Raw genomic sequence first — 10,351 nt, forward strand, 5'->3', positions numbered from 1 at the left:
ATCTTCCCGGCGCCAAGATGCCAAGTCTGGATTTCCTAAATCGTGACCTTGTCGCCCCTGCCCAACCCGAACTTCCTAAAATGGAAGTGCAGGCTTGGCAAGGCGTCAGCAACACACAAAGTACACCATCTTTAAAAATCGATATTAAATCGGCAAAAAGTGCGGTGACGGAGCGGATTGCTGGTGCTTACTCAGCTCTACAAGCGGAATCGAATGGTATACAGTTTGTATAGGTGCACTATATTTGGGGGGTAACCCTAAGCCCTAAAGTGGTGAAGGAATCGTCCCGGCTCTCGTGCTCCTACGCTCCCTAAAAGAGGCTGCTGCAGCTGGACAAAATGAGATTTGTAAAAGGCTTGTCGAGGCACGTCTTGACTATGTAAGAAAAGTAAAAGGCTGGTTCTTTTTAGAGACTTTGTGTAGTACCTTCTCTAGGACTAAGACTTTTCTGGTATTGAGAAACTGGAAAGTCAGCTAGTGAACCTTATCGACGCACTGATGTTTTCGGGTTACGCCGACTCGACTATATACTTGGCAGAATTTGGATTACAAGGAATTCTTGTCCCCCTATCACCTTGTTACTCTCTGCCACGCTCAAGCTCCCCTTCGCCTCAGCGCAACTGCTGGAGATGAAAAGCAGGAACTTCCGGGCCAAGGAAGTGAACGAGGCCGCGCCATTACGATGATCGTGCAGCCAGCGGTGGTGGCAGACAACGTTTCATATAAGGCGAATGAGAAAGCACAGGATGATGTTGCTTATGTCTGGATGCGAGCTCGAGTTATGGTGGCCGGACCCTTGGTTGCGAACCCTGTGGAGGCCTCTCCAGCCAAATCTCGGTCACAAGCAGGGAGCTCACCAAGCCCAAGTTCTGCTGGTCAGCCGAATGCAGGAGCTGTGTCGTCCGGCTCGGGATCAACAGGGATGGCGTGAAGCAACATGAGGGCTCCTGTTATTGATGTTCTTCCACCTACTTCCTACAAGGCCACGCAGGATGATGCAGCTTGATGCATGTAGGTAGTTTTTTCGTTAGACAGAGTAATGAAATGTTGTCTCTTTCGCTTCATTTCATTTCTTCTCTTCTTCTTTGTTTATTTTCTTTTCTTTTCTTGGACGCAGGATTCTCAGTTCATTCACACGGATTGGGCCCATCCTGATCTTAGTGACAGAAAGTGTATTGAGAAGCTATAGACAAGAAGAGAAGTCATAATTATAGACCCCTGAGGGTAGCCTGTTTACCAGAACTTAAAGATGGACTTGTCGGCATTCTTGACGAGCATCTGGGCATACTCGTCGAACCACTCGCCGGCCCTCGGGGCACCGGCCATGCCGCACTGGCCATCGCTCTCACCACCAGGCTTGATCCAAACCAGAGCATCGACGTAGGTGTTGTTGGTGTTGGTAGTGGGCTTAGGGCCAAAGCCAGCGGGCTCAACGTTGCACCACTCGCCCCTGTGAAACTCATGGTTAGCACGGGATGAAACGACATGTTAGTTCACATGGAATTACTCACCACTCCTCGCGGGCACCAGGGAGGTGGACACGGCCCTGATCAACAATGAAGTGAGCAGGCAGACCCTCAGCCTCGAGGTGAGGCGCCAGGGACGAGGCGTAGTGGGACTCGTCCCAAGAGTTGCTCCACTCGGTATAGTTCTCGCGCACGAGGGCGTTGAACGGGTTGTAGTTGGACACGTTGGTGGCAAAGCCACGGATCTTCTTGCCTTCACCGGCGAGCTTGAGGACGGTAGCAAACTCCTTGGCGGCAAGGGGCAGGTTCGGGTCCCAGCCAAGCCAGCCGCCGTGAGCAGCATCAATGTAGAGGTGGACGTGGTCAAACTGCAGGCTGGAGATAGCGTAGGCAATGCCCTCGCGGTAGACGTCGGCAGCGCGCTCGCAAAGAGGGACACCCAGGTTGGTGACGAGGTTGGCAAGCGAGTCGGGCTCGAGGACGACGGCGAAAGTCAGGTCCTTGGCAGCGGCCAGCTTTTCGGCGTAGGGCTTGACGAAGGTGTCCTTGTACAGCTGGAGGCCATCCTTGGTGCTGTCAAGCTCGCCGGCGCTCTCACCGGCACTGCAGTCACGATCGGGGAGGTTGTACAGAACCAGACCGACAATCTGCTTGCGGCCGGTGAGCTTCTGGGCCTTGCGCGCGGCGGCAATGGCGTCGTCGATGTTGGAGAGCTCGGAACGCCTCGAGACCCAAACGAAGGTGCTGATCTGCTGGACGCGCAGGGTCTTGGCCCAGTTGATGAGATCACCCTTCTTGAGGAAAGCCTTGGCGGTCTGATCCAGCTTGGCCGACCACTTGGGGTTGACAAAGAAGGTCTTGCCCTCGAAGGGGTTCACGTCGCCCGTCGGGGTGCTCGGCTTCGGGCTCTTGGGGCTGGGAGCAGCCGCCACGAGGCTGCCGGTGGCGAGAGCGGCAAGGAGCGACGAGACACGCATCTTGACTCTGAGAGGGAGAGGTTGACGCTAGGATCAGGCGCTGGACGAGAGACAAGATCGAGGGCAGGATATCCCAAAGGTGGAAGACCTGAACCTGACGAGACCGTGGCAATCCAGAGCTCTTCTGGTCTGGTGTCGTTCAGAACGCCCATCTTATATGCTCGTTCCATGCCTCCCTGACCACCACCAGTCGGCGCCTTATCTTCCGTGAGCGGGCCGGGAGGGCCGTTGGTGGTACCCTTGAGGCCAACGGCTTGCCGTGGGTTTGCCATGCCTTGGACATGACACAACCATGGGCAACAGGTCTTGACTGGGCTTGAAGGAGATTACGATCCCGGAACCAAGAACGGACGCGGTGAAGACCCGCCCGGAACGTCACGGCGTCCTGGCATGCTAAGACCTTGGCTCACAACCGCGACGGAGTTGTATCCGAACATCCGCAGAGCCGCTGGCCCAAAGGGGAAACACACAAACATTCCGAGCGCAGGTGGAACCAGCGTCCCAGATCATTTCTCTCAGCGTTCATGCCGCCCAGACTGTCGTCATAGCAGCGAATGCCACTCCACGCCAGCCGCGGTAGCAGCCAACCTTGAATGCCCAGATCCAGTATTCTGAAGGATCTCAGTAACATCCAGGATCTGGAGCGGAAAGCCCACAAACGCAACCTGGGTCCTCTCGACAACGCATCTTCCGCCTCGGCACCAACCGCATCACAATCGCGCAATGGGGAACAAGAGCGGCATTTGATGAGATCAATCAATGACGGAGGATACGTATTCGAGCTCCGAGATGATCGACTCTGAAGACAATGGCTCGGGGATGGAAATCATGACCAAGCGCTGTTGAACGAATGCCCGAAACACGACCGAAAATCCAAGAAAAGCCAAACGTCTTCGCGCGTTATATTTCTCATCACACATGTACGCTGACAAAATCGGTGTGTGGAAACCTACAGTCTCTTCTCCTGAGCCGCAAGGCGCGTGGGCGGGATGCCCGATCCCACGCAGGTCCCTCACGTAATCCCCAATTTTCCCCAGCCGTGCTGGACCTCGGCGCGGGAAGGGGGAGGCGAAATGCGGGGCATAAATGGGAGGTTTAGTGGGGCCCTTTTCCAGAAACACCCCGAGCGAAACCCGCACGCCGAGCCGGTCACGGAACATCGCCGCCACCTTTCGAATCCCCAAACCCTCCGCCTTGACATTGACGTTCCGGTGTCTTGATCAAGATCCACGAGCAATATCTATCTGCTATTCTAGTGTCCCATTTCTGGACGTCCCATCGTGCGCGATCGGAGTGCAACCTCGCCTCGTTCCAGGAAACCAAATTTCCCGTGTCCAGCCAAGCCGCCTGCATTCACAAGACCTCTGGACTGATCCAGTGGTTGCGACAAGCCGAGGAGCAGCACTCCGGTCACCCACATACCTACCTATCGAGATGCCAGCCCCAGACCTGGATCAACAGCCCTTTGACGGCTCGGTGTTTCCCCCATTCTATTCACCCAGGCCGGATGCGCGCGACACAAACAAGGAAGTGGAGGATGCCGACTTCTCGCTGCCCGAGGGAAATACGTTCCCGTCTCCGTCCCGGGTAGAGAAAGTCAATGCGTCTGAGAGTTCATTTTCGCCAACCCCTAGTTCGCTGACACAACCTCCGCCGCCCAACCTCCTCTCGCCAGCCTTCACACCGCCGTCCACGCCTGGAAATGCGACCCCGAATAGCGCAGCGCTTTCTGAACCTCGCGGGATTCCGGTTGACAGTTCGATCCCTACTGGAGGGTGCGGCACCAAGCACCCGCAACTGTTGGAGACGCTTCCAGAGGTCGAATGTATTGTGCGAGCGCGGATACCGACCACTACGGGCGCAGAGATGTTCCTCCATCTCTACAAGAATAATGTTGACAACAAAGAACACCTGGCTATCGTGTTTGGCGGTAACATCCGGAGCAAGTCGTTGGATGCGGTGAGAGAGGGCGAGACGGAGATGGACCGGCTCGTTCGTGGCGCGTACACGGGCCGCTTGTACCCCGGGAGGACCACGAGCGGCATGCTTGGTGGCGCGGCGGAAACGCCCTCGCCCGCGCCTCAGGGTCCGCCGTTGGTCAGGATACACAGCGAGTGCTACACTGGGGAGACGGTCTGGTCGGCGCGGTGCGACTGCGGGGAGCAGCTGGACGAGGCTGCTCGGCTTATGTCGCTGCCTACCAACACCGCGGGTGGTATCATCATCTACCTCCGGCAGGAAGGTCGTGGCATTGGTCTGGGAGAGAAGCTCAAGGCATATAATTTGCAAGATCTGGGCTCTGATACGGTCGAGGCAAACCTTCTCCTTCGCCATCCGGCCGACGCCCGGAGTTACGGCCTGGCCACAGCTATTTTGCTCGACTTGGGCCAAAAGGAGATTCGTCTGTTGACGAACAACCCTGACAAGATCCGAGCCGTTGAAGGCCCTCACCGGGAGATTGTGGTCAAGGAGAGGGTGCCGATGGTACCGCTGTCATGGAGGGGGAAGGGCGGGTTTCGAGCGCCAGAGGTGGAAGGTTACTTGAAGACAAAGGTAAGGGCCTATTTCATGCCGACTCAAGTGTTGCCGTGCTGGACAATATGCTGACCTCATGCCCCCGAGCAGATCGAAAAGATGGGTCACCTCCTTGACTTGGCAAGCATACCACCACCGCCGACAGAGCAGAAATCAAGTCAATGAGTGAATTGTTGTTTGTACCAGTATTTGCATATAGATACCAATTGCATCATGGAGCAGGATGGCGCATGTGATGTTGATTAGAGTCTTGATCCTCATCAATTTGTTGTTTGTAGCGCTGGAAAGTAGGAGGATGCAAGATGATGCATGTGATGCAAAACGCCAGGGTGTTACTTGTCCTCCAGCTGCCCTGGCCCTCCCAGTTTCATGAAATCATCCTCGAGATGACTTCGAAAGATGTGGCTCGTGTGGTGTAGAAATGAACGAAGTATCCGTCACACTTGGCTTGCGTTCCGTGGGGAAAACTGACTGCACATCAAGTGAATTGCTGGTGTTGAACTTGGCTTCGAACGAATAGAGGTCCGTTGCCCCCAAAAACCCACGAGGATGAAGGTGCCGTCCCAACGGTGACGTTTGATGAAGACCCACTTTCCGTTGCAGGCCGGCCTGGAAATTGTTCGCCCCGCTTATTGCCCAATATGGAGGTGGGCATGGTGGGGAAACGCGTGCTGAGAACCTGGACGCGACAGCGGTTCGAAATACCCTCCTCCACCACTTCATGCTCCAAAGGGCAGAATCCCACATCTTTCCATGACTTGACCGGCGTGTGACAACAAATCAGTCCTTGCTTCCTCCCTTCTCAAACCAGCTTCTTCGTCGAAATGAAAGATAAAAATACCCTTCGTCTACGCCTTGTGGTGCGGCGAAATGCACTACCTGAAGTTCGAATCATCTTCCCAATCCAGCTCGACACGGAGCCTACGATTGCAAACCTCCTCGAGCAAGTTAACGAGATTGTCCCGTTGGAGAGCAACGATTGGGGCCTGGAAGATTACTCAGTTGAGCTCCGTGACGCCAATGGCAATGGCTTCGAATGTCTGCACTTTCAACCTGTGTCCCAGACACTGAATAATGATGAAGAGGTTTAGTGAGTAGGGCCCAGTCACTTGGCAGAAAACTGACACGACGCTAATGGTTCACTTTGTGTAGCATCCGTCCCCTCGACACTGGGGACCGGTGCAAGCGTCGGTTGAGTGGTCGATATCAAATATCCCGCGACGGCAAGCGCCTCATCGATGGAATTGCGTTTGGCCGGCCCCGATTGAAGACGCCCCGTGGTCGACCCCCCATCGACATCCCACCACTGAAGCGTCCGAGAATAGCGTTCGAGTCTGATGCCGAGGACGACCACGAGGACGAGGAACCGAGGTTACTGCTCACCGAGTATGGTGAGGGTCACGACACGGAATCTCGCGCGAGCAAACGTGCGAGATTCAACGATGACGAAGATGACGACTACGACGAAGAAGACGATGAAGACTATGGCAGCGAAGATGAAGAAGACGAGAATCAGAAGGGCGAAAGCGAGTCCGAGCTGGAAAACGAACCTGCCGACTCCGATCTTGAAGCTGAACTTCGTGATCTTCAAGCAGATACTGACCCGGTCGAGCCACGCGATGCGTCGTCAGACCAGGGTCCTCGGGCCGTACAACTGCCCAACTTGGATCTGCAGACCATCGACAAGATCTCCGCTTTGCGGGTCGCCTTCCCAACTGCTGAATTCGATGCTTGCGAAAAGGCGCTCTCTCTCCATAACGGGGACGTCAAGTTGGCCTATCAAACATTGCAAGCCAAGCACCGTTCCCTCACAACGCTCGACACTGTACTCGCCTACATTGCGCCATCACCTTCCAAGTCCAACAATAGAACTGGAGCTGGCAGCACCCAGGACGATGCCAGCGACGCGGAGTCCGTGGCATCTGTGGTCAGGCACTACGACCTGAATGGGTTCCCGAGTGGTTCCATCTTGAATGGAACTGCCTCCGCACAGCTTGTTGAGGCCATGCGGAAGTCCGGTGTTCCCATGAAGTCTCCGGTTCATACCAAATTTGCCGAAGCCGATGGCATAGCAGGTCGTACGCTTGAACGAGCCACGGTTGGGAAGGATGGCAGCGCCAGTGATGCAACCTCCACGAGTGATGACAGCGACAACCATGACAGTGACGATGAATACGATGAGAGTGGCAGCGAAAGCGAGGATAGTGGGAGCGAAGGCGAGGACAGCGACAGCGACAGCGACAGCGGCCCTGAGGTGGCTTCCTCAAAGCCGCCCCTTGCTTCGACCACTGCTACTGCCCAGCAGCCAAAAGTCAAAGACGTCGAGGAGGAAGACGACAGCACCAGCGAAAGCGAAGACGAGGTCGAGAGCAATGCAGATAGCTCTAGTGTGACCGAAACGAGCGAGAGCGATCATGACAGCGATGACGACAGCTCGAGTCAGGAGAGCGGTTCCGGCTCCAGCGACTCGAACAGTTCTGACAGTGAGTCGGAGAGCGATGCAAGCAGCAGCTCTGGTCCTGATGCCTGCAAAGATGCCCAGAGCAGCGCCGACAACAAAAGTAATGACAGCCCCTCGGAGAGTGATTCCGAGAGCGACGACGATGAAGATGGGTCCGACTCCTCCAGCAATGATGCCTCGTCCGAGGACGACAACGACACTGACACCAAGAACCCTGCCCAGAAAGAGACATCGCCCTCCAGAACCACGCAACCGCCGATGGCACTGATTACGCCGAACGCTGTCAACGACCCCCCTCGGCCAGTCCCCCCTGGGCAGGGTAAAACTGCAACCCAAAAGCGAAATGCACGGAGACGGGCCGCCCGGCGAGCTAGGAAAGCTGCCGAGAACAACGCCGCGTTGTCGGCTGCATTGCTCCCCCAAGAGTCCCTGGATCCCGTCGCTGCCAAAAAGGCGGAACTTCTCCAACGGCTCAATCTTATGCCCGGAGAGCCTTCTCAGGAGGTGACATCAACCCGTCCAACCGACAACATTTGTAACAACACCCCAGCTTCGGCGGCGACCCAGCACCAGACGGCCGAAGATGCCCAATCCAACTGGCGGGACAAGATCGTGTATCGTGCAGTGGAGTGCGTAGAAGACGGCGTCGAACTCAGCGAGCCCCCATTCCCCTTTGTTCAGCGATGGGACCCGCAACAGCAGTTCACGAAGAAACAACGAAACGGCCGCTCGAAGCGCAAGGAGCGCGACAACGAGCAGTACCTTGAGAGCAGCAGCTGGACGAGCTCAAAGCGGCAGAAATCTAACTCGGGCTCCGGGAACCATAATAGTTATGATACCTCATTCGCCAGCCGTGCCGATGCCATATCCCGAGACGAGGCAGGCCTAAACTACGATGATGACTTACCGGCTGTTGAAGGAAATGTGGCAAAGAGGCGTGGCGATGAAGATGAGGATTCCATACCACCTCTTCCGGCGAATGCTTCCTCCCTGCCCGTCTTCGACCCCACAAAAGCGTCACCTGGCATGGTCATCACTTGGAAGCAGCTGGTGTTATCCAAAGCCACCAATTGGCAGCCTCAGGTGTTACCGCTCACCGGGAAGATCATCAACACCATGGACGGCAATACGCTAATGGTTCGGTTGGCGAAGCGCGATTGGAACCGCGACCGCAACGAGAAGATGTACGATGAGGACGGCAATCGCGTGTTCGACAAGTTCGAGTTGCCGGTCATGGACGACGAAGGCGAAGAGAGTGAAGAAGATGGATATCGCACCCTCGGAATTGCGGACATGATCGACCCACGTATTCTTCAGCCCAGTCCACAGGATAGCTCTGCTGGCCAACCTTCTGCCCTTCAATCTCTCAGGGACACAGGTGGGGATGCGCCTGGTGAACCTGAACCATCATCGAAAGACGCTACCGCCATGCCTGAGGCCCCAAAGGTTGAGGAGCAGCCTACCAATTCTGCAAAGGCACAGCCCAGCAAGGAGTCGAAAGAAGCGTCAGAGACTGTGGCTGCTCCGGAAATCACGGAAACTTCAATCTCTGAGGACAGGCGGCATGAAATCAGCCTCCTCATCAACGATGCTGGATTCCGCAAAGACGTCGACCCTTCTGTCATGGAGAATGCCCACTTCGACTTAAGCAGTCCGTCGCGCCAACTCGAAGAAATGTCTCACGACGCCGCGTTGACTGCATCCAGTCCCCAGAAGCGCCACAGCAGCCCGCAGTTGCCTTCGGAAAAGACCACCCATGTTGACTCTCAGCCTATCATTCTGGAGCCGTTCCATGGCTTTTCAGATGCCGTCTCGGAGCCTCGTGGCCATGATCGTGTTGTATACCCTCAGCTCACAGTTCCTCCTTCGGAAGCCACCAACTGCCACAGTGGTAGACAAGTCGACCCCGACTTCAGCGTTGAGCTTGGCGAGGACCTGCCTCAGGAATGTGATGATCCCGCCGGCACCTCTCGCTCAACGCTCGGCCGCCGTAGTGAGGACGGGCAGGTGTTGCCAGACAAGGATTCGACGCATGATCCCGTTGATTCGGACTCCGGGAGCACATCAGAATCTTCGTTGCCGTCCCTCAGCGACCTGTGGAGATCAACTTCGAGCACTGCTTCCAAGTCGCCTAGCAAGCAAGCTGTCATGGCGGCGATCAAGGCCAGAAAGTCAGAGGTTGCTCGAGACCTGGAGTATGAAGCAGCGATGCAACGCATTGACGATGCCGAGCACACATCAGGGGACGAGGCACGAAACAACGTTTCCAAGATCGCCAGGCGACTGGTGGAAACCCCCATCGAAAAGCCGGCAGTGAGCAAACCTGCGCTGAAGCAGGGAACTCAGAAGTCGTCGTCCGCTCCCGTCATCAAGACAGAGCGCGAGAGCAGCCAACGAAAGACCAGATCGAACCGGAGTGCCCGTCCGGAACAATCGTCCTTCGTCATTCCTCCAGGGTCCCAAGTTGTGTCTCTCATATCTAGCAGTCCAGAGCCTGAGCTTGAGGAGCACTACGCCGAGGACAGCATTGACGAAACGTACCAAGAGCCCGGCATGCCTACGGGTTCTGGCTGGGTTCCAAAGAAAACGCGTCCTCGCCGCGGTGTTAGTGTCCCGCCCGCTCAAGTCAGCGAGGAAGCTGTCCCCAAACGATTCGCTTCGTCGCAATCACGGCAGAGCCAGGAGAAGCGACCGGGGTTGGGATTGGGCTCCTTGTTCCGGAGCAAGAAGAAGTCATTGCGCGGTGTATTCTGAGAAGGAGCAGAATGTTCATGTTTTAGACGTTTTATAATACTGCATTCAATGGACTGACGTGTTTCTGTAACTATCACGCTGTCTCTTAATGATGCTTTTCTTGGTTTCGGTTTTTTTTTTTTTTTTTTTTTTTTCTTTTTCTTTTTCTTTTTGTAGAT

The 10,351-nt window shown here is 55.6% G+C and overlaps 3 protein-coding genes across 3 annotated transcripts; 2 read left to right on the forward strand and 1 right to left on the reverse strand.

Moving 5' to 3' along the window:
* Nucleotides 1–1,233: 1,233 nt before the first annotated feature.
* VTJ04DRAFT_8393 (uncharacterized protein) lies at nucleotides 1,234–2,443 on the reverse strand (the record flags this gene model as incomplete). The annotated part of the gene is made up of 2 exons (XM_069366825.1): nucleotides 1,234–1,450; nucleotides 1,512–2,443. The coding sequence occupies 2 exons, from the start codon at nucleotides 2,441–2,443 to the stop codon at nucleotides 1,234–1,236; spliced, it is 1,149 nt and encodes a 382-aa protein (XP_069217721.1).
* Nucleotides 2,444–3,529: 1,086 nt separating this feature from the next.
* VTJ04DRAFT_8394 (uncharacterized protein) lies at nucleotides 3,530–5,143 on the forward strand (the record flags this gene model as incomplete). The annotated part of the gene is made up of 2 exons (XM_069366826.1): nucleotides 3,530–4,996; nucleotides 5,069–5,143. 2 exons carry the CDS (start codon nucleotides 3,530–3,532, stop codon nucleotides 5,141–5,143), a joined length of 1,542 nt encoding a protein of 513 aa, XP_069217722.1.
* Nucleotides 5,144–5,802: 659 nt separating this feature from the next.
* VTJ04DRAFT_8395 (uncharacterized protein) lies at nucleotides 5,803–10,193 on the forward strand (the record flags this gene model as incomplete). Its single annotated transcript, XM_069366827.1, has 2 exons — nucleotides 5,803–6,068; nucleotides 6,131–10,193. The coding sequence occupies 2 exons, from the start codon at nucleotides 5,803–5,805 to the stop codon at nucleotides 10,191–10,193; spliced, it is 4,329 nt and encodes a 1,442-aa protein (XP_069217723.1).
* Between the last annotated feature and the right edge of the window lie 158 nt (nucleotides 10,194–10,351).

Source organism: Mycothermus thermophilus (genome assembly GCF_041956435.1).
Source record: "Mycothermus thermophilus strain CBS 625.91 unplaced genomic scaffold VTJ04scaffold_5, whole genome shotgun sequence".
NCBI lineage: Eukaryota > Fungi > Ascomycota > Sordariomycetes > Sordariales > Chaetomiaceae > Mycothermus > Mycothermus thermophilus.